Source organism: Brassica napus, chromosome C3, assembly GCF_020379485.1.
Source record: "Brassica napus cultivar Da-Ae chromosome C3, Da-Ae, whole genome shotgun sequence".
In the NCBI taxonomy this organism is placed as follows: domain Eukaryota; kingdom Viridiplantae; phylum Streptophyta; class Magnoliopsida; order Brassicales; family Brassicaceae; genus Brassica; species Brassica napus.
Genome location: NC_063446.1, coordinates 27,128,217 through 27,152,415, shown reverse-complemented (window position 1 = coordinate 27,152,415; position 24,199 = coordinate 27,128,217). Strand labels below are relative to the sequence as shown.

The 24,199-nt window shown below is 39.5% G+C and overlaps 4 protein-coding genes across 4 annotated transcripts; all 4 read left to right on the top strand.

Annotated features, from left to right (window-relative positions):
• On the top strand, positions 1-6,795 carry LOC106380255 (protein LURP-one-related 11-like). Its single transcript, XM_013820049.3, has 2 exons — positions 1-3,864; positions 3,959-6,795. The coding sequence occupies exons 1-2, from the start codon at positions 3,550-3,552 to the stop codon at positions 4,334-4,336; spliced, it is 693 nt and encodes a 230-aa protein (XP_013675503.2). The 5' UTR covers positions 1-3,549; the 3' UTR covers positions 4,337-6,795.
• An 8,042-nt stretch (positions 6,796-14,837) lies between these two features.
• LOC106377746 (E3 ubiquitin-protein ligase RSL1) lies at positions 14,838-16,235 on the top strand. Its single transcript, XM_013817994.2, has 2 exons — positions 14,838-15,730; positions 15,826-16,235. The coding sequence occupies exons 1-2, from the start codon at positions 14,838-14,840 to the stop codon at positions 15,911-15,913; spliced, it is 981 nt and encodes a 326-aa protein (XP_013673448.2). The 3' UTR covers positions 15,914-16,235.
• Positions 16,236-17,340: 1,105 nt separating this feature from the next.
• LOC106380663 (subtilisin-like protease SBT1.5) lies at positions 17,341-20,236 on the top strand. Its single transcript, XM_013820463.3, has one exon. It carries the CDS (start codon positions 17,688-17,690, stop codon positions 19,986-19,988), a length of 2,301 nt encoding a protein of 766 aa, XP_013675917.1. The 5' UTR covers positions 17,341-17,687; the 3' UTR covers positions 19,989-20,236.
• Positions 20,237-21,565: 1,329 nt separating this feature from the next.
• Positions 21,566-23,721, top strand: LOC106380662 (ethylene-responsive transcription factor RAP2-2-like). The gene is made up of 2 exons (XM_013820462.3): positions 21,566-22,090; positions 22,742-23,721. The coding sequence occupies exons 1-2, from the start codon at positions 21,826-21,828 to the stop codon at positions 23,521-23,523; spliced, it is 1,047 nt and encodes a 348-aa protein (XP_013675916.1). The 5' UTR covers positions 21,566-21,825; the 3' UTR covers positions 23,524-23,721.
• The last annotated feature ends 478 nt before the right edge of the window (positions 23,722-24,199 follow it).

Genomic DNA, 24,199 nt, shown 5'->3' with positions numbered 1-24,199 from the left:
ATAAATAAAATATTCATAAATAGAAAAAAATTGAAATATGAAACTTTTTGTAAATTAATAATTCTATAAATTAATAAAATACCATAGTCCCAACATTATTAATTTATAGAGTTTTATTGTACATTCGTTTCTTACAAAGCACTATATTTGCCATTCTAATTTGTTAACTTCAAGCATGCTAATCTTATGTGTCTCATTCAAATTTCTTAAAATGTAAAAGTGGTCTTTTAATTACGACTATTCACATATAGTTAAGATGTATCACTAATTGGCCTTTTGCACACCAGTAGAGAAATGCATGTGCGTGAAAAATAAGATTAGGCTACCTAATACTTCAATTAAAGTACTTCATAGACTACATCATCTATTGGTTTAATTAATCTAACAAAATACTAAGCAATTCTCCCATTTTTGTCAGTAATCGATGTATGGAGCTGGTGCTTATCCTAACACAAAAAGGCACAAAAAGCACAATTCAAAGGGTTAAATATATTGATTTGTAACGTATGATGTACATTAAAAAAGGTGACACTAAAACTATCGCAATCTAAGTTGAAGTATATTAGTGTTTTCTTACGAGCCTTCTTTTCATGAGAAGAAATATTTCCTTCCTTTTTGTAGTAACGTTTGAATATTTTCTTACTATTGTTACCATACCGTGAATAGTGGACTATAAACGTTTTAAAACGGTAATCAGTTTTTGAACTTTAAATTTAACTAGATTTTGATCCGCGCAACCGCGCAGGGTTGAGGAAATTGCTTATTTCTGTTTTGTATGGTGAAACAATCAAATTGATATGTTAGAAAATTAACTTGTGATTTGATAATTCTATACAAAGCAGAAGATTTTCTAGTCTTTATGTTTATAGAACATATTCACTTTGTTTTTAATATATGACGTTTTGGAAAATCTTTTTTCATTTTAAATTAGATGATATTTTCAATTTTCAGTGCAAGTTTATTCATTTTTTCTTTTATATAACCTTTTATATTATCCATTTAGCGTTTTATTGGTTGAATTATGATTAGGTAAATAGTTAATGATGTTTTTGATTAGATAAAATATAAAATTAATTTTTTTTCTTTAGTTTGTGTGAATAAATCTAAATTTTAAAGTAAGAAAAAAGGAAACAGTGTCATTTAGTTGATTATATATATTAGTACATCAATATTTTATTTGTTTCAAGGACAAAAATATGCTATATTTTTCTCTATTATATAACTAAAATTTATTTTATATGTCAAATTATTTTTCTTTAACGTTTGAACGGCATTTTAGAGAATGGTATTGAAAATATATTATTAAATGTATTTAAATTTAGTTATATGATTGTAAACGAATTCTATTATATGTTTTAGAATGGTATTAATTTGATAAAAAATGTTAATAATATTAAAGAACAATCACATTTTGTGATACTTTTTTGACATCATCAAAGTAATAATATTAATCATATGTTATGATTGCATAATACTAAAAATGATATACACGATCATATGTATATATAATCATATACGATGATTGCATAACATATGAATTTTTTGTTAATGACGTGACCTAAAAAATAGTTAATGTCCTACAAAATAATTATATATGTTGTTAATAATTATTAGATTAATAGGTTTAATGTATTTTTTATAAATCAGTTGGTATATTTAATTATATATAATTTATTGGTTTTGAATACAGATTTTTGAATTTAGCATATATTAACAGTAAACAATTTTGAGATTCTCCTTAAAAATAGTATATTGTTGATTTTACTAAGATATTAATAAGATATATTTGTGATATTATATATTATAGAACTAAATGATAGAATAATTAAATGTGATGATTTTTTTATGAGATGGTCCAAAATGAAATATCACACATGAAATAAGTCATGACTTCTGTTTTAATATATAAGATTAAATCGAGATACATCAAATCATAGATTCATAGAATATGATAATTGTTACCTGGTATAACAAATTAGATCGTTTAAGTATATTTTAAAATGATTTTTTCAGTTATTTCTTCAACTTGCTAGTATCATTTTGGATATCCGTCAGCCACGATAAAAGTTTAACACTTTAAATATAGAAAAAAGAGCCACGATAAAGGTTCAACATGCCAACAATTTGATATTACGTAACTAAAGTGTATAAAATAGTACGACAAAGAAAAAAAAATAGTACGACAAACTAAAACCTAATTTTATAACTAATTTTCACGATTAAAGAAAGAAACTAAAATATAGATACGACAAAAACAAAAGGGTAATGGTGTCTGGCGATTATCCGCTAATTAAGACCTAAACGACTAAACCTGTGACACTCTGCACTTTTCGTCGACTGCAACAGTTATATAATTATACGTAGTGTACATATTTTAATCTTAGTATAAATGGTACGTGCATTTAAAATTTAATAATTCTATCGTGACGATGTATACATTCATATATATGTATACATATATGTATATTAAGATATCTATATGCGGTCGCTGGTATTGTGCGATCTATATATGTACAACAGGAAAAAGTGATTATGTTTTAATTGACATTTATTTTATCTACGACTTTCACATTTTATATGTATACAATTGACTAATTGGATGTGAGTGCGACATGCGTACACGAGGAAATACAACTCAAAATCGATTGCGCAACTTCTCATGCTACCTAGAGCCTCATCTCTCTCTAGTATTTTCGTAAGACTATATCGAAAACTAAATAACTGCATTATATCTAAGTACCTATTGATCCATCAAAACTTTAAAAACAAAACTAACAAAATAATTTAATTTAAATAAAAATAATTTATAATCCTGGATAAAAATGTATCAACTAAAAGGTGGCAAGTGTTTTCTTCAAAAAAAATGACAAGTGTTTACAGAAATTCTAGTGAGTCTTTTTTATAAATAAGTTATCATTTACCATTATTTTCTTATTATTTATTATTTTGGTTTTTAAATGCAAGATTTTTTTTTTGTGAGAACATTTCAATGAAAGTGTTTTAACTAATTTAAAATAGAAAAAAATCAATATGACCTGTACATGAAATGTGTGGTTGATAAAATGGTGTAGATTTTTTAAACCTTAATTTTAATTTTTTGTTTTATAAAAATATTTTATTTTTATTTTAAATACGCACTTAAAGATTTTGAGTGATGTGGATGTTATTGTCGTTAGATTTTCACATTAAACATGTGGAAGAAGACCTCGATATCGATATGTATATATAGTTCTTTACACATCAAGATACACAACAGTAAACTGTATAACTAACTTGAGAGATCAAGCATAATTAACGGATGTAATTTTGTTTTGAAGATTCAAACATATGATGGGACCAACTTTATTTGAACATTGAATAAACTATACACGAGTAGAAAATCATTAAGTTTATTTTCGTTGAACAAAAAAACTTAAACTAATCAGAAACGAACAAGGTGAGTACCTTCCATAAATCAGTAGTAGTATATAAACCCAAAGTTCAGTCCATTTATGTCGACCAAAACAAATCACCAAAAAAGAATCTTATCATTGTCTCGATATACATTATATGCAAATATCTCGACAACCTTACGAAACAAAACCTTGGCAGAATCGTATCTGTCCAAAGGAAACTATGGTGAAGATTCATCCCGACCATACGACCTCCGGGGCCGGAGACATAACAAGTTCGCCGTACTTGACAACGGAGAAAGAGAGTTTCACGATTTGGATGAAGTCGTTGGTGTTTAATACAAATGGCTGCACCGTCTTCGATTGTAAAGGAAACATAATATATCGTGTCGATAATTATAACTCTAAGAGCTGCCGTGAAGTTTATCTCATGGATTTACATGGTCATGTCTTGTTTACCTTACGTAGCCAGGTAGATGAACGTCCCAGTTTTATTTTTTCATGCAAGTTCTTTTTTTATTAAGTTATTTTTTTAACACCTTTTTTTTTCTGTGTGTGTTCTGTAGAAATTTGGATTATTCAAGACTTGGGAAGGATATAGATCACCATCGGGGACATCTGATTCAACAACAAACTCAGAATATTTTCGAGTGAAAAGTAATATTTTTCAGGTTCCGAGTAAAGATTCATATTCTTCTTATAGAGTTCTAACGGGATCGTGTAGAAAGAATGAACAATATCATTATAAGATAGTAACTCGGGGATCAAGTTTAGGAATCGAGGACATTTGTGGAAGAGTTGTGGCAGAAGTGAAGAGAAAACAATCGAGGAAAGGTTTGGAGTTTGGAGACGATGTTTTGACGATGGTGGTGGAGTCACAAGTTGATCACTCTTTCATCATTGGACTTGTTATAACTCATAGGCTTATCAATCGTAAACTGTAATAAAGGTGGTAAAATTTTTGATTAAATAGTTGATAACTAATTGCTGAGTTTTTTTAACTTCCACATATTTTATATCGATGTTGCTAATGAAAGTACAACTGATGTATGTTACTTGTAAGATTGAAGGTTCGGTTAAGTGAGCGTAAGCTTTTTCATTGAAATGTTTGTGTTACGTTGGTGATGAAGAATCAGTTATATTGGAAGATTAAACCACATCGAAATTGACAATTGGGTTATATGCCGTTTTGGTTAAACGGCCGGTTAAATATTACTCAATAGTTTACGGTTATTGAAAACCGGTTATCAGTTGTAACTATCCTTACCTAATATCAAAGCAAGGCTCGTATATTGTACACTAAGGAGGTTAGTGTCTTGCCTTGCCAGGCCCCAGGGACGTTGCCCCACCGGTGAACCCTGGGTCATCAAATAAACTATGTATTGATAGGTTTGGTCAATACGACCGGACTTGTTCAAGTTGGGCTAACTTGCACAAGTCACAATCGAAACGAATGGAACGCGACAGAGCACATGCGTATGAACTATGGGCCTAGTTGACAAAGCCCATTAGGTCAAGTTCTGATTATATCAGATGGAGAGATCACGACAGATGATCTAACACAAGGCATACACAAGTACAACACCGAGGAGAGGCGCAGAAGAGTAGGAGCTCGAGAGAGCTCGAGACCAGGGTTTGGGTCTGAAGAGAGAAAGCTAGAGAGAACCAGGTTCTTGGTAGGGGTTAGCTAGGCTCTTCCATATATACTTGTATATCTGGGTGATTTGTAACAGAGATCAAGAGAGGTTGATATGAACTGTAGCCTCTGGATATTGTACTCTCGTGTTTGATATAATGGAAGGTTGAGAGACCGATTTTTCTCTCCGGTGAGTATAGCTCTTTCTTCATATCGAGGAACGGAGGTGAACACCGGATTAACAAAAGTGTCTTGTGTTCCTTCTTTTCTTGCTTGATTCGTATTCCGCGTACTTGATTGGTTGACTAGATTTGCGATAAGAACTACTGTAAGCATTAAGGGAACAGACAAATCCTGAACAAGTGGAATAAGAGCTTTTAGATTCCCCAATAAGTTTCTTGGTTTTTACCTAACAGTTTGAGAGTTGAAAGATGAATACAATTATAATAATTCCATGGGATCGATTTAGAAAATAATTAGGTTATGGTATATATGCTAAAAATATTAAGGTGCCGACAAAATTCCTAAACTAGTATAAAGCAAATTAGAGTATGATTAGTTAAGTACCAGCAAAGTACCAATTACAGCATAAAACTTTCTCAGTGATATTTAATTCCCTTCCTAATAGAAGAGCACCGTTAATCTTCGTTGAACACTAAACGCAGCACCATATCGAAACACATCTATGTAGCTCAGTTCAGCTATTGGTTTAACTAGCTGAACAATTCTGGGAATATCTTGTAGAGTAGCACCAATCCTTGCAAATTCTGCATTAGGATAATTAGGATTAGGGTATTGAGAAAAAGTTATTCTTCCATTCTAAAAAAAAGAAACAAGACGTAATTTCTTGCTTTCTCTCTCTTCAAAAACTTTTTCTCTCCATCGTCTCTCCTTTCTTCTACCGCCGCCTAAGGCTTCAAGCCTCCTCCTTCGTTTTCCGGCGGTCGCCACCGCTCTAAGCGACCGCGGGGCTCCGGCTCTGTGTTCTCGTGTCTATGGTCTCCTCCTCTGTCTCTCTTTCTTTGGTGTTGGGGTGGTTTCATCGTAGGTCTTGAGCCAATCTCAGATCCGGTGACCCCATTGGATCTCGGTTCGCGTTCTGGATGGTGGCGTCGCTAGAGGATGGTGACTGCTCTACCTTCGCCTCGCTTCTTGTTCCGATGGTGTCTCTAACTGGCTCTGATTTTCCTTGCCTCCGATGGTTCCTCAAGAGTGATGGAGTGTGTGGTGTCAAGAAGCCTCGTCGCAGCTTGTCAGCTCCTCTGGATGGTGGCACTCCGGTGGTGCTAAGGTTCGACGGTGGTTTGGTCGGATGATTTCGCGGATCTGAATACCTTTGCTTTCTTCTGCTGGGGATCTCTGGTGGAGGCGTGAGAGTTTCAATGGTGGTGAGCTTCGGCTTGTTTTTCAATGTTCTCTGGTGACACACGCTTAGGAGGTGGGGGCGCGTGGCAGCGGCGCGTGTGCGGTGACAGTGCAAGTGGCAGTGTGTCGTGACGGTGCGTGGGAGGCAACTTCTGTGTCTCGTCGGCTACGGTTCTGTTCATGCCCCTCCATTTAGTATTCTCGTCAGTGAGGCCCCGCTCCTAGCTCTTTTCCCTTAATAAAGTTAGTGGCGTTGGTATTGCCTTCCTATGGTGGTGTTGGTTGTGTTCTTGATTTCGTACGGCAGTTGGGTTCTCGATCCGCCTTTTCGCTTGCAGGTTTGTCTCTGGAGGGTTGGTAGCTGATGTGCCCCAGTCCATGGACCAGACTGATCAGAACGCTCCAGACGTCCCAGTTGAGGTTCATCCTTCCGATGAGATCAGACAGACCAATCAGGTCGTGTACCGTCTCGATCCACTTACATCCGGAATGAAGCTTTAACCAAGTCCACGTCCTGAAGACCAATCTGACTGAACCAGTACGCAACCTTCCCAGCCATCTCGACAAGCCCAAGCCAACAGCCGAGCCAGACTTGACATGGATCATGCCAGACTTGACTTGGATCATGCCAGGCTTGACTTGGATCATGCCAGGCTTGACTTGGATCATGCCAGACTTGACAAGGAACATGCCAGACTTGACTTGGATCATGCCAGACTTGACTTGGATCATGAGGTTTCACAAAATGATCGAGACTTCTCTCTTTTGGCTCGATTGGCTCGTACCGCATGTACCGACGACCGTGCTGATGATCTCTCTACCTTGTTCGATCTGATCATGGACTTTTCCTTTGGAAATTTCTCTAAGGCAAGGATCCTTAAGCTATCAGAAGACTTGGGCTTTGTTGGAACGCAACTTGTCCGATCAGAACGTCCCACGGCCCTTGATGATCGTCCCGCCTATGTGCTGATCCTTACCGCTTTGGACTTAGCCGGTTCGGATGCATCTGGACAGAAGCCGAACGGTCACTTTGACTAGTTTTCTCTCTTTATTTCCGTGTATTGACTAGATCTAGATCTAGATCTACTTTTCTAATTAATGCCTAGATCTACAAAACTCTATAAGTATGTAAACTCTTCTTTTGGAATAGGAAATCGATTTTGTCTAAAGCTTTTGAGTTAAACTCTTTGTTCTTTGTTTAGAACTTGTCTTGTTTCTTGGTGAGTCATATCCAAGCAAACATCTCTCAAACTCGTTGGTCTTATGAGTCATATCAAGCAACGGTTCGAGATTCTTCTTTTGGTGGACTTGTGAGTCATATCAAGCACCATCTGAAGTCGGGAACATTGAAGGCCATTCCGCAACCTTCGTGCGACCCTTCAATCCATCTAGTTCTCCATTCGGAGTTCATATCCAGATCTGATCCATTCGAGTGAGCCGATCTTAGGGTCCTTCATGTAGTATCAGAGCCGCTCGTTTGGTATCTTCTAAATCATTCATCTTTCTCATCTTCCATTTCTAAATCATAAACACTTCTTCTTCTATCTATCTTGAATCTGGGCCCCTCATTACCATCCTCTATCTATAAAAAAAAGATATATCTATAAAAAAAAAAAAATTCGAAAAGTTTTTCATTTGGGGATTGGTGGTGGAAGAGAAAGTCTGCTGGCTGAGGAGAAATCTAGCCTTTGAGGTGGTTAAAACGGATTCCCAAAACCAAAAAAAAATCTCTTATCTTTCTCTCTTTTAAAATTCCCTTGTGTTTGCTTGGATTTTGTCCATTGAGTTTCTTTGATTTGTTCTTCTTAGAACTTTGAGTGAAAACTTGTTGTGAGACCATCAAAATTCTGAGAGAAACACGTGTGTGGGAGAGGATCAAACACTTGAGAGAGTGAAGATTTTTATCTAACGTTTTGTGTTTAAAGAAATTTCAGGAACCATGAGTAGTGATGATGAACGGAACTGTCCCGGAAACTCAGTTGCTGGATTGTCTAACCTTCAAATGCGTGCCTTGAATGAGTCTATGTCTAACATGTTGAACGCAGGTTTAGATCAGATCCACCAGAGGCTTGATGAGATTCAAGCCAGCCAAGCTCCTTCTAGAGCCGGAGCAAGAAGAGACTGTCCGCATAGGAACACTCGGTCTGACGATGAGATCCGAGAGGAGGACGATCAAGAGGACGAGGCCAGATCAGCATACCGTCCAAGAAGAGGTCCTAGAACCCGAGATCCAGGTGATGTCAATCATTTTGCTAGAAATGAACGTACTAATGATAGCTTAAGTGGATTGAAACTAAAAATTCCACCTTTTGAGGGTAAAAATGATCCTGATATTTTTCTTGAATGTGAAAGAAAAATTGAACATGTCTTTGATTGTCAAAACTTTTCTGAACTTAAGAAAGTTAGACTAGTTGTTACCGAATTCTCTGGCTATGCTATTAATTGGTATGATTAAGTTGTGATCCACAGGAGGAGAACAGGTGAGAGACCGATTGAGAGATGGGATGAGTTTTCCATGCTGATGAGGAGACGATTTGTTCCTGCTCATTATCACCGAGACCTCCACCAGAAACTCAGACGCTTGCTTCAAGGCACTAAGTCCGTGGAAGACTACCACCAGGAGATGGAAACTTTGATGATCAAGGCTGTTGTAGACGAGCCCATGGACGCCACTATGGCTAGGTTCCTCTCTGGCCTTAACCGAGACATCCAAGACTGTATGGAGCTTCAAGAGTATGGTAGTGTGGAACATATGCTAAACAAGGCCATCTTGATCGAGAAACAAGTTAAGAGGAAGAGTTTCTCAAAGCCGGCCATTACCTCTAAACCGGTCAACTCTCCTAAACCGGCTTTTGCTCCTAAGCCAAGCAACCAAGACAAAGGTAAGTCTTCTTCCACAACACATAATGCTTTTAAAACTGATGTCCCTACTCGTGATGACAAAGGAAAGGCAGTTGATACTTATGGCCGAGCAAGAGACATTAGGTGTTTCAAATGTCAAGGTCTAGGACACTTTGCCAAAAACTGTCCCAACCAACGAGTGATGATTCTTATGGAGAATGGAGAAGTTGAATCTGAGGATGAACCGGAGAACAAGGAAGATCTTGGTCCGATCTTTGATGAAGAGGACGAGTCCTTTGGATATCCGCATCACGGGCCACTACTCGTTGCTAGGAAAGGCATGGTCGAGTCTATCTTCGATGAGACGGACGGCCGCTTGGTCGATGGTTCTGACCCAGCCTTTGATGATGAGTCTGACCCGATCTATGATGAGGAGCCTTTCTTCGACTATCCAGCTCATGGCCCTCTACTTGTCACAAGAAGAACTTTGAGTGTCCAACCCAAAACCAATGAAAAGGAACAAAGGGAGAATCTCTTTCATTCTCGATCTTTAGTTTCTGAAAAGGTTTGTTCTTTGATTATTGATGGTGGGAGTTGTACTAATGTTGCTAGTGACACTCTTGTCAGGAAACTAGGACTTGCTACTCGGCCTCTCTCTCATCCTTTCAGGTTGGAATGGCTAAACGAGGCTGGAGAACAGTATGTGAAAGAGCAAGTTATTGTCCCTATTACCATTGGCCGATATGAGGACGAGGTCGTTTGCAACGTTCTTCCTATGGACGCATGCCACATTCTCTTGGGCCGGCCATGACAATTTAATAAGATAGCCGTGCATGATGGCTTCACAAACCGACACTCCTTTGATCATAAAGGGAAGAAGATCACGCTTGTTCTTTTGACACCTTTGGAGGTTCATCAAGATCAGATCCAGCTCAAGAGGAACCGTGACAAGAAACCCAAGCCAGATGAACCTGAATCATCCCAACGGAACTCCAACTTCTATATCAAACAAAGTCAGGTCAAGAGATCTCTTTACTCTCAAAGCCATTTCTTTTACTTGTGTACAAAGAATCTCTTATGGCTTCTTCTTCTGACCATGCACCGGAGATTCCGAGTGAAACTTTAGATATTTTGCAGAAGTATGCTGATGTTTTCCCAGATGAGAATCCTAAGGGATTGCCACCAGTACGAGGCATTGAACATCAGATAGACCTTGTTCCAGGCGCGTCTCTACCAAACCGGCCAGCTTACCGTACCAATCCGGTGGAGACCAAGGAATTTCAGAAACAGATTGGTGACCTTCTTGAGAAAGGCTACATCCGGGAAAGCCTCAGTCCTTGTGCCGTTCCTGTCCTTCTCGTGTCCAAAAAGGATGGTTCCTGGCGCATGTGTGTGGACTGCCGTGCCATCAACAACATCACGGTAAAGTATAGGCATCCCATCCCTAGGCTAGACGACATGCTTGATGAGTTGCATGGATCATGTGTCTTTTCTAAAATTGATTTGAAAAGTGGCTATCACCAGATTAGGATGAAAGAAGGTGATGAGTGGAAAACCGCATTTAAAACCAAGTTAGGATTGTATGAATGGCTTGTTATGACATTTGGTCTTACTAATGCACCTAGAACTTTCATGTGTTTGATGAACCATGTCTTGAGGTCATTTATTGGTCATTTTGTTGTTGTCTACTTTGATGACATTCTTGTCAATAGCAAAAACCTTGAAGATCATAAGATGCATCTAAAATATGTTCTTGAAGTTTTTAGAAAAGAAAAACTCTTTGCCAATCTTGGTAAATGCTCTTTTGGAATAGATCACGTGGTGTTCTTAGGTTTTGTTGTAGGTGCTGATGGACTTAGAGTGGACAAGGAGAAAATCAAAGCAATCCGAGACTGGCCGAGTCCTTCGACTGTGGGCGAGGTAAGAAGCTTTCATGGTCTGGCCGGTTTCTATAGACGGTTTGTTCCAGACTTCAATTCCATTGCTTCTCCGCTGACTGAAGTGATCAAGAAGAACATCGGATTCAAATGGGAACAAGCCCAAGAAGAAGCTTTTCAGATGTTAAAAGGGAAGTTGACTCATGCTCCTTTACTTGTACTTCCTGATTTTTCTAAAACTTTTGAGATTGAATGTGATGCTTCCGGAGCTGGGATCGGTGATGTCTTGATGCAGGATAGGAAACCCATTGCTTACTTCAGTGAGAAGCTTGGAGGCGCCACACTCAACTACCCCACCTACGACCAGGAGCTATATGCTTTGGTGAGAGCTCTCCAAACATGGCAACACTATCTTTGGCCTAAGGAGTCTGTTATCCATACGGACCACCAGTCCTTGAGACATCTTAAGGGTCAACAGAAGCTGAACAAGAGACACGCACGTTGGGTTGAGTTCATTGAGACATTTTCTTATGTTATCAAGTACAAGCAAGGTAAGGAAAATGTTGTGGCTGATGCCTTGTCCCAAAGGTACACTCTTCTTTCAGCCCTTAAAACTAAACTACTTGGTTTTGAATTTATCAAAGACTTGTATGAGACTGATCCGGATTTCAAAGAAATATTTCAGAAGTGTTCCAAAGTGGCTTACGGAAAGTACTTCCAAAATTCTGGATTTTTATTCTTTGATAACCGTTTATGTGTGCCCCAATGTTCTTTGAGGGAGTTGTTTCTCAGGGAATCTCATGGAGGAGGCCTTATGGGACATTTTGGAGTCAAGAAGACATACAAGATGGTTTACGATCATTTCTACTGGCCAAGCTTGATGAAGGACGTTGAGAGGATTTGTGGCCGATGTGTGGTCTGCAAGAAATCCAAAACCAAGGCATCTAATCACGGTTTGTATTCGGCTCTACCCATTCTTTCTCATCCTTGGGTAGATATTTCTATGGATTTTGTTCTTGGTTTCCCTAGGACTAAAAATGGCCGAGACTCCATCTTTGTGGTTGTTGATAGGTTTTCGAAAATGGCTCATTTCATTCCATGTCATAAAACTGATGATGATGTGCAAGATGCTGAATTGTTCTTTAGGGAAATTGTTAGATTGCATGGAATGCCTAAGACCATTGTCTCTGATCGTGATGCTAAGTTTCTTAGCTATTTCTGGAAAACTTTGTGGTCTAAACTGGGAACCAGATTGATGTTCTCTACAACTTGTCACCCACAAACTGATGGCCAAACTGAAGTAGTGAATAGAACTTTGTCTGCTTTGCTTAGATCATTGGTTAAGAAAAACTTCAAGCATTGGGAAGAATGTTTGCCTCATGTTGAGTTTGCTTATAACCATGTTATGCATTCTGCTACTAAGTTCTCACCTTTTGAAGTCGTTTATGGCTTTAATCCTTTATCTCCACTTGATCTTTTGTCTTTGCCTTTAAGTGAAAGAGTTAGCACAGATGACAAGAGGAAAGTAGACACTATCAAGAAGCTACATGAGCAGGTTCGCTCAAACATTGAAGCCAAAACCGAAGGATACAAAAGATATGCCAACAAGAAGAGAAAGGATGTGATCTTTAAAGATGGTGATCTTGTTTGGGTTCATTTGAGGAAAGAACAGTTTCCAGAAGAAAGAAAGTCGAAACTTATGCCTCGGGTTGATGGTCCTTTCCAGATTCTTAGGAAGATCAATGACAATGCTTATCAGCTTGACTTACAAGGTAAGTATGATATTTCTTCGAGTTTTAATGTGTCTGATCTTTCTCCTTTTCTTGTAGACGATCCAGATTTGTGGACAAATCCTTTTAAAGAAGGAGGGAATGATGTGCCCCAGTCCATGGACCAGACTGATCAGAACGCTCCAGACGTCCCAGTTGAGGTTCATCCTTTCGATCAGATCAGACATACCAATCGGGCCGTGTACCGTCTCGATCCACTTACATCTGGAATGAAGCTTTGACCAAGTCCACGTCCTGAAGACCAATCTGACCAAACCAATACGCGACCTTCCCAACCATCTCGACAAGCCAAAGCCAACAGCCGAGCCAGACTTGACATGGATCATGCCAGACTTGACTTGGATCATGCCAGACTTGACAAGGAACATGCCAGACTTGACTTGGATCATGCCAGACTTGACTTGGATCATGAGGTTTCACAAAATGATCGAGACTTCTCTCTTTTGGCCCGATTGGCTCGTACCGCATGTACCGACGACCGTGCTGATGATCTCTCTACCTTGTTCGATCCGATCATGGACTTTTCCTTTGGAAATTTCTCTAAGTCAAGGATCCTTAAGCTATCAGAAGACTTGGGCTTTGTTGGAACGCAACTTGTCCGATCAGAACGTCCCGCGGCCCTTGCTGATCGTCCCGCCTATGTGCTGATCCTTACCGCTTTGGACTTAGCCGGTTCAGATGCATCTGGACAGAAGCCGAACGGTCACTTTGACTAGTTTTCTCTCTTTATTTCCGTGTATTGACTAGATCTAGATCTAGATCTACTTTTCTATTTAATGCCTAAATCTACAAAACTCTATAAGTATGTAAACTCTTCTTTTGGAATAGGAAATCGATTTTGTCTAAATCTTTTGAGTTAAACTCTTTGTTCTTTGTTTAGAACTTGTCTTGTTTCTTGGTGAGTCATATCCAAGCAAACATCTCTCAAACTCGTTGGTCTTGTGAGTCATATCAAGCAACGGTTCGAGATTCTTTTTTTGGTGGACTTGTGAGTCATATCAAGCACCATCTGAAGTCGGGAATATCGAAGGCCATTCCGCAACCTTCGTGCGACCCTTCAATCCATCTAGTTCTCCATTCGGAGTTCATATCCAGATCTGATCCATTCGAGTGAGCCGATCTTAGGGTCCTTCAGTAGCTATGCGGTCCGCTCTCTCTATATGAGATTCGGTTCAATGGGTGTAAACGGTCACAGTGGGTCGGGTTTGGAGACGACAATTTTCAAATTTGCCTGCTGAACGACGGCATAGCGTGGTAATTGCCTCTCGTGCCGTCGGAGGTTGCGTCTGTCGGGTTTCTTGGTTGGTCTGTGCTTGGATTCTTCAAATTGGTTTGTGTCAGGTTGGCTGTTCGGAAGCTGCAGGAGCCGTAGCTTCTAGGTTTGAGGGCGCCTATCTCTCGCTAGCTCGTGGCAACTGGACTTTCTCTTCGACTTTTCCGGCCTGCTTGGTCATAGCATTCTCCGCTGTTTAGTTGGTTGCTAGACTAGCTTCTGTGTTTGGGTTCTTTTCATGGTCACTTTTCAATTGTTTAGTTTCGTTTCTGTTTTCCGCTACTTGTTTGTCTGTAGTAGCTGTCGAAAACTTGAAAATTTGGTATAATAATTTAACTTTTTACCAAAAAAAAAAGAAACAAGAAACAAGACGTAGGTGAAGCCATGCTTTTGTGTAAAATTACCTCCCAACACAATTAGCAAGCCGTTTTTGAAATGGTTAAAGATGTTCTCTGGTTTATAATTTGTAGAATTAACATATAGCGTTTTCTAATCAACAAGAAAAAGGTATATAAAAAAAGTAATGTTGACATATATATGCAATAATGTCAATATATACTATTATATTTGTTCGTGAATAAGAAAGTCATTTTTAAGAAAGAGGAAAAGTTTCATTCAGCTAATTCAATGCAATTTACCTTCCAATTTGTGCCATAATTTAACATGAATGCACACCTAAATCAAACTCTAGACAAAGAAAAAAAAAATCAGAAGAGTAAGGATATGGGAACCTGCTTCTCTTCGTCATCATCATCACGCACAAGGATGGAAGATTATTACTATTACCCTGCGTTATACGATTACGACAAAGGTTACACACCCTATGCGAGAAATCTCCATCTCCAAGAAGCTCTGTCTTCTTCCTTGGTCTCTTCAACAGCCAAGACTAACCATTATCCCCAACTCCATACACATATGGCCTCGCCTATTAAGCAGAAAGAACCAGAGAAAAAAACTGAGAACAAACCCGAACCATCTAGATGGTTATGTATGATCTGCATGGATGAAAAATCTCCCTCCGACATCTTCCGAGGAACCACTAGTTGCACTCATTACTATTGCACCGAGTGTACCGTGCGTTACGTGACGACCAAGATAGAAGGAAACATAGCCATGATCAAGTGCCTTGACGTGGACTGCACGCGACTTCTAGAGCCCTACACGTGTCGAGATATAATCCCAGGGGACTTGTTCGAGCGTTGGGACAAAGCCTTGTGTGAGTCTTTGATTGTGTCGTCGGAGAAAGTGTACTGTCCGTTTGAAGACTGCTCAGCGATGATGGTGGTGGACGATGATGATGATCAAGGTGATGAAGTGACGGAGACAGAGTGTCCGTCTTGTCACCGACTGTTCTGCGCTCGGTGTAAGGTTACATGGCACGCGGGGATTGGTTGCGAGGAGTTTCAGAGAAGTGGGAACACGAGGAAGAAGAATAAGAGTAGCGATGAAGAAGATGCTATGTTGATTCAAATGGCTAATAAGAAGCAATGGAGGAGGTGTCCTAGTTGCAAATTCTACGTTGAGAAGATCGATGGTTGTGTGCATATGAGTTGCAGGTTAGTATTTTTCATCATATTATAAATCTTTTGTAAAAAAAAACTAATTATAATGTTAAATGGTTATTGTTTGATTTGTTGGATTATTTCCTCAGGTGTGGATTTAAGTTTTGCTATCGTTGTGGCGCAACGTCGAGTTATAGTCACGCATGCCACATTCGTAGTCTTATTTTAAAATACTAGTTACATGTTACTGCTTTTTTTTTGTGAGGATATACTTAGAGCATGGAGGTTTTTAAGCTGGTATTCTTAACGGGATATATAAGAGCATGATTAACCTGGAGTTCTTAGGATGGGGTTCTTAGCGTAAGTTTTCTTAAATTCCGCTAAGAACCCCACTCTAAGAACCCTGGGTTAATCATGGTCTAAGAACCCGTCTCTTAACTTTTAACTAAAAAACTAAGAACCGGTTCTTAAATATAATTTTTTTAATTAAAAGTTAAAAGTTGGATTCTTATATCTCAATAATAACTTCACCCGAGAAAACTCTCATTAATCATGCTCAAATGCATCTTTTGTCTTTGAACTTGTTTCTTGTTTTGCATGTCTCTACTCGGCATAGATAGAGCCCAAATTCTGACATTTTCGGATATTGGATTTAAGCCCATCACATGAATTTACAAATGTATATGAAAAGAAATAACAATACTAAAGGTTTCAGAAGGTTGAAGGTTTTCGACTTTTGTTCAAAAAGTAAAAGCCTAAGTGTAAAAAGAAAGAGATATGTTCCGCTTTGGAGAGCTTCCACTCATTACTAGACTTCCACCACCATAAGTCAATAATTGCATCTGACTTGAATCAAAATAAACTAATAAAGTATCATTTTCTTTTTACAATGTCACTATTCGAAACGCATAACAATTTCAATAATTTAGACGGAAACTTGGATATTCGCTTGAATAATTCTACAAAACAAACAATAGACAGGACCTACTTTTAAGTCCGTATCACCCTACCAATACAGTTGAATGGGGGTACATATATTCGTTTTTTATTATAGCCTCAAGTATTATTTTAGATGGTATCTTGAAGGTAAAAAGATAAGAAAAAATAGCAGAAACGAACAAAAACACGTGAACACACGACTTTTGGCTTCTGTGTGTTACTAAAATGCGTTAGGATATACTGTTTACATTAAATTTTACAAAGGCTCTGTCCTCAATAATACAATAAAAGCATCAACCTACTCAGGTGAGTTTCTATGGAAACAATTCGTATTTGTTATGCCTCCTCCAGCTTCCAAGGTTCAAAATATGGTGTTGCAAACTATCTCTATTTGTTAACTGTTGATAAAATAAATATTTGTTTTTTAATCAAAGTAAGATTAATGTGTTCAATACATTTTACATCTATCAAATCCATTTTTCTAGTCAACATTTCACAAATCACAATGCCTTATCCTTATTTTGATTAATCATAGTTAAGCTGTTCTAAGAACACGAGCGATTTGAACACGTGTTGAACAAGCATGGGACCTACATGACATCTACCGGTTCAGATGACGTGAACAATCCTTAGCTTTGTAGGCTTTGTAGTTTGTAGTTGGAATCATTTAAACTTTAGTTCCAAAGATGGAATCAAAATATCATTGAGCTTAAAGATAATAATAACAATCGACAAATATACATTCAAAATCCCGTGAACGAAACATACATATGAATCTGTCACCTGAAACATAACTAGATCTTTAATTCTTCCAAAAGCATAGAGGTAATTGTCGTAATAGAGAAAGCAAAAAGACATTGCCTCCAGCTCACAGACACTAGCCAGTGTCGAGACACAACTTCTTCTGCTTTGCTCTGTACACACTCCACAAAAGTCTTCACCTCTCTTTCTCCGCTTCCTACCAAACATCAAATAACAATGTGGTACCCTCTCTACCTTATTCGTCTTCCTCCACTCACTAAGCCATATCTAGAAGACTAGAACCAACACTTAAGACTGAAAAACTCCGTCAATGGCTCTCTTCTTCTTCCTCTTCCTCTTGACTCTCTCTTCTGCTTCCTCTTTGAACGACCTAAACTCTTTGACTTACATCGTCCACGTCGACCACGAAGCTAAACCCTCAATCTTCCCCACTCACCGTCACTGGTACACCTCCTCACTCGCCTCACTCACTTCCACTCCTTCAATCATCCACACATACGACACCGTTTTCCACGGCTTCTCCGCAAGACTCACCGCTCAAGACGCTACTCAACTCTTAAACCATCCTCACGTCATATCCGTTATCCCCGAGCAAGTCCGTCACGTGCACACCACTCGCTCCCCTGAGTTCCTCGGCCTCAGGTCCACCGACAAAGCGGGTCTCCTCGAAGAGTCCGACTTCGGGTCGGATCTCGTCATCGGAGTTATCGACACGGGCATCTGGCCCGAGAGGCCCAGCTTCGACGACCGTGGCCTCGGCCCCGTTCCCGCCAAATGGAAAGGCCAATGCGAACCCTCGCAAGACTTCCCGGCGACGGCGTGTAACCGGAAACTCGTCGGAGCGAGATTCTTCTGCGGCGGGTACGAAGCGACCAACGGGAAATTGAACGAAACGACGGAGTTTTGCTCTCCGCGCGACTCCGACGGGCACGGGACCCACACCGCTTCGATCTCCGCCGGGCGTTACGTTTTTCCGGCGTCCATTCTCGGCTACGCCCGCGGCGTCGCTTCCGGCATGGCTCCGAAAGCTAGGATCGCCGCGTACAAAGTCTGCTGGAACTCCGGCTGCTACGACTCCGACATCTTAGCCGCGTTCGACACGGCGGTCGCCGACGGCGTCGATGTCATCTCTCTCTCCGTCGGAGGCGTGGTGGTTCCGTACCACCTCGACGCCATCGCGATCGGAGCCTTCGGAGCGATCGACAGAGGGGTATTCGTCTCTGCCTCCGCCGGAAACGGCGGTCCCGGCGCTTTGACGGTGACTAACGTCGCGCCGTGGATGACGACGGTCGGCGCCGGAACCATCGACCGCGACTTCCCGGCCAATGTGAAGCTCGGAAACGGGAAAACGGTTCCGGGCGTTAGCGTTTACGGTGGACCGGATCTTGAACCGGGTCGGATGTACCCGCTTGTGTACGGGGGAAGTTTGCTCGGAGGTGACGGTTACTCTTCGTCTCTGTGTATAGAAGGCTCGTTGGATCCGAGTTTGGTTAAAGGCAAGATCGTTCTCTGCGACAGAGGTATCAACTCGAGAGCTACCAAAGGAGAGATCGTGAGGAGAAACGGAGGCTCGGGGATGATTATAGCGAACGGTGTCTTCGACGGCGAGGGACTAGTGGCTGACTGCCACGTGTTACCTGCGACTTCGGTTGGTGCTTCGCGAGGTGATGAGATTAGGAGGTACATATCTGAGTCGAAACAACCAACGGCTACGATTGCTTTCAAAGGGACCCGGCTTGGGATCCGACCAGCACCGGTAGTCGCGTCATTCTCTGCTCGTGGGCCTAATCCCGAGTCGCCGGAGATTCTTAAACCGGATGTTATCGCCCCCGGTTTAAACATTTTGGCTGCTTGGCCTGACCGGATTGGTCCATCCGGTGTTCCTTCCGATAACCGGAGAACGGAGTTCAATATTTTATCGGGCACTTCGATGGCGTGTCCCCACGTGTCGGGTCTAGCCGCTCTTCTCAAGGCGGCTCATCCCGATTGGAGCCCCGCGGCGATAAGGTCAGCATTGATGACTACGGCTTACACTGTGGATAACCGAGATGAGCCAATACTGGATGAGTCAACCGGGAATACATCTTCGGTTATGGATTACGGGTCGGGTCATGTTCACCCGACCAAAGCTATGGATCCAGGATTAGTCTACGATATTACATCTTACGATTACATCAACTTCTTGTGTAACTCGAACTACACAGGAGCCAATATTGTGACAATTACTCGACGCAAAGCTGACTGCGACGGTGCTAGACGCGCGGGACATGTTGGTAATTTGAACTATCCGTCGTTTTCAGTCGTGTTTCAGCAGTATGGAGAGAGTAAAATGTCGACACATTTCATTAGGACAGTGACTAATGTAGGCGATTTTGACTCGGTTTATGAGGTTAAGATTAGGCCGCCGAGAGGGACGAACGTGACGGTTGCGCCGGAGAAGCTATCGTTCAGACGGGTTGGGCAGAAACTGAGTTTTGTGGTTAGAGTTAAGACGACGGAGGTGACACTGTCACCAGGAGCGACAAGTGTTGAGTCTGGTTATATAGTTTGGTCGGATGGGAAACGAAATGTTACAAGTCCTTTGGTGGTTACTCTTCAACAACCTCTCTGAAGGGTTTTTAGGCTTTGGAGACCTGAAGAATTCTGGTCTCTTTGTTTTTTTATAAATTGTGAAAGTAAGAAATCATGAGTTGGTCTTGCTGTCTAATGTGTAAGATCTTTGTCGGACGTTCATGTAATATATAGTAGTGTGTTCACTTGATGGTGTGGGCTTTTAATGAGGCTTGTAGAGCTTAAGGCTCTGAGCCCAAATCTTTCTTGTTCAAGGTGAATTATATTATGATTTCATTATTCATTTCACTACTTGGGTTACTTGAGTTTCACAACTTGTGTGGTCCATATAGTTGAACAAAAATATCTCCTGTTTCTTTCAGGGTATGGGCAGCTTTCAATCATCTCCTGTTTCTAGAGATCAGCTATTTTAGTAACTTTATCTCGATCGAACAGAAGAGAATGGTCCTAACATTATCTTGTATATATCGTCTTGGTATAACTTTATCTTCTACACATTGGTACACACGCACAGAAAAACATCTTCAGTTCTCTCGAATACAATTTTGTGAAAACATAATAGAAAAAAGTAATTTGTCTTTAAATGATGTTAGAGAAGCACCGAATAATATCAATCTGGAGATTTGATATGCAATTAACCAAATAGTTAACAACAAATGATATGATTTGAAGTTTGAACTATGAAGATGAGCGTCAAGGGTGTGGTACAAGGACGGACCGACAATGCAAAGCCTTGTCGTGAGTCACACTTGCTCAACTTGTTGTCTTTCTATTATCTCTTTCCAAATTTCAATAAACTTTGTCCGTGTCAATCAATATCCATGGCCTTCTTTGGTTTACTGTGGTCACACGGATACACTTTCTTGATGTCTCTTCGGTAGCTCTTCGAGATTCTAAGATAAATGTTTTCAATTTTACCCTTAACTTTATATGAACTTTTACACCATTGTTCTGGTTTTTTTCCCATAGCTAAAATCATTTACATGTAAACACTACTGATCAAAAATGTTACAAGAAAGAGAGATAGTGTTTAGAAAAAATAATCTAATCTCAAATATTATTTTTTGTTAAGTAATGTATAAAATCTATATAATTCATCAACTTCCTATAACTAGTTATAGCCTTAGTCATCAAATGATTAAAAATCAAATGTTCATAATTATTATAAGAACCACATTTGATTTCTTGTTGTCGGTTTATTCATTTGAAAGATCCAATCTCTTCGTCACTTACTATTGTTTAACTCGTTATAATCTTTTTTTTATAATGCTGATTTATTATCATAATTATATTTATGAAAAATATTATATAGACGATTTGACAATCGAAAATATGTAGCCTCTCTGGGATTTGAAATTTGAATTTTTTGTAATCTGAAAAAAATTGCACAGTTTGAAATTCGAATTCCAGACATGGATGTAAAAAGTTTTTATCGTGCTTCCACGGTTAACATTTTACGTTTTGACAACAAAGACATGGTGGCTTATTAACACATTCAAACTTTACAATTAAACGAGAACTCCAACTATTTAAGCTCATCAGATTTCTTACCCAAATCTTATTACTAGTTTAGAAATATTTTGAATGAAAAATAAAAGTTAGATATTTTCAAAGTTACTTCTGATTTTCTTACCTTTACTATACTCAATGGCATTATTGTAGAATCAGTCACAAAGTAAGGGTACAATGGTGAGTAAAAGATCAACCTATAAAATACACGACGCATCATCTCTCTTATCTTTGTGGAGAGTACCAAACCACAGAGAGAGTAAACTATTAAATACAAAGAGAACCCCAAAGAAGCTAATATTCACGGTTTCGCCGCAAAGTTTTTATTTCCGAACATTTAACACCCCTCAAAACAGTTTAACGCCGCCATGTGTGGAGGAGCTATAATCTCCGAATTCATCCCTCCGCCGAACTCCCGCCGCGTCACCAGCGAGTTTATCTGGCCGGATCTGAAAAATCTGAAGAAGAAGAAGTCGAGGAAGCGATCTGATTTCTTGGATCTGGACGATGAATTCGAGGCTGATTTCAAAGGGTTTAAGGATGATGATTCGTCTTTTGACTGCGAAGATGGATTCGATGTGAAGCCCTTTGCCTTCACCGCAGCTTCCCTTCCCACCAACGTCGCCTCCACTGGTAACATATTCAGATTATTCATAAAGTTTCGATTTTTATTTTAATTTGGAAAAAAAAAGATGAGAGCTTTTATTTATAATCCTCTTAAATTTGATATGGGTTTGTGGAATCTTGATCGTGATGTTAACATTCCAGTCATAAAGTCAAGATCTTTATAGCTTTTCAAGGTTTTGTTTCTGGGGGAAGGGACAAAGAGATGGATCTTTTCTACTTTTATTACATGATTATTAGCTCGTCTTTATATCTAGAAGTATTGACAAGTTGTCAAGTAGTAGTAGTAAAGAGTTAAGTTGACTTTTCTACTTTTATATAATCAAATTAAAAGTTGCTTGAAATGATTTAGATCTTGGTTTTCACTTTTCAGAGGCTTTTACTTAGTGTTTAGCGTCAATTATTGTTTCAAGGCTATGTAAATGGTTGATATTACTGGGTTTTGTTACTTTGTTGATAATATTAAAAGTTTTTGAAATGATTCTTGGTTTTCAGAGGCTTTTACTTAGTGTCTAGCCTCACTTATTGTTTCAAGTATTTTTGAGGTTTTTGGTTTTTTTACCATGTGGAAAGATGCAGTTTTGTTTATGTGTATTTTCAACTTTGGTTTATGAGTTTACCATATGATTAATTGATATTGTGTGTGTTTGACTCCATTAGGTTCAGTTTCTGGCAAGAAAACCATAGAGTCTGATGAGAAATCTGGCAAGAGGAAGAGAAAGAATCAGTACAGGGGAATTAGGCTGCGCCCATGGGGAAAGTGGGCCGCCGAGATCCGCGATCCTAAAAAAGGCTCACGAGAATGGCTTGGAACGTTCGAAACCGCTGAGGAAGCTGCAAGAGCTTATGACGCAGCTGCGCGCAGGATCCGTGGCGGTAAAGCCAAGGTGAACTTCCCTGAGGAGGTGATCAGTAATCTTAAGAAGCCAGTGGCTAAACCAAACCATACCCCAGCTTTGGTTCAGCCGCCAACACATGTGGGTCAGTACTGCAACAACAACTCCTTTGACAACATGGGACATGACTCCTTGAGTTTTATCGAGGAGAAGCCTCAGATGTACAACAATCAGTTCTTCGATGTTGGACAGTATTTCAGCTCTGACCAGGGTAGTAACTCGTTTGACTGCTCTGAGTTTGGGTGGAGTGATCACGCCCCCAAGACACCACCGGAGATCTCTTCAATGCTAGTCAATAACAACCGAGCTACGTTTGATGAAGAAACCAACGCAGCCAAGAAGGTCAAACTCAACTCTGAGGACGAGACAAGCGACAATGATGATCTGATGGCGTACCTTGACAACGCCCTGTGGGAGTCTCCTTTGGAAATGGAAGCTATGCTCGGCGTAGATGTTGCTGCTGATGGTGTGGCTCAGAAAGAGGCAAACCCAATGGAGCTGTGGAGCTTAGATGATATCAACTTTATGCTGGATGGAGACTTCTGAAGTGTTTGATGCGTTGCCTAGTTTGTAAATAAAGCTGTGTGTGTGTGTGTGTTGGTGAGTTTCAAGCCCATTGTGAAGACAAACAGCCGTAACTTTTACTTAATCTTCAGTTTGGTTTTTGTGTTTGTTGTCTCACAGGGTTTTGTTTTGTATCCCTAAGACTTGTTTAACAAGTATAATAAAAACGGTGTTGGAACCTCTGTTTTTTTTTTATGATTCTTCTCTCTGTTTAATTGGTATATAGTTCTTGTAAACTTTCTCGTAGTTTACATTCATTTTTTCTTTAAAACATGTTCTTTAATAATTAAAATATAATTTTGGTTATTTTCAGGGTAACATAAGACAGGGAAGATAACATTAGAAGTAATCAATGAGCCGTTAGAAACCAACAGTATTATCAATTATTTGAGGTGAGCCGTATGCAGAAATAATCGGGTCTGATGAAAATCATATTCAAAGTCGTACTCGTACACAAGAAACTAGCGCGTAACTTCGCTCGGCGATTCTAGAGAATTCTCTCGGAGAAAGAAAAAAAAAGGCGATTTCCAAGATCGATCGATCTGATCAAAAAATTCTCAAAATCAAACATGGATCCGAATCAGGGTGAGTATCCGACCAGAGAAATATGGAAGCAAGTGCAAAATTTTGAAGGTGGGAGCAGACAAAGATCGATGGA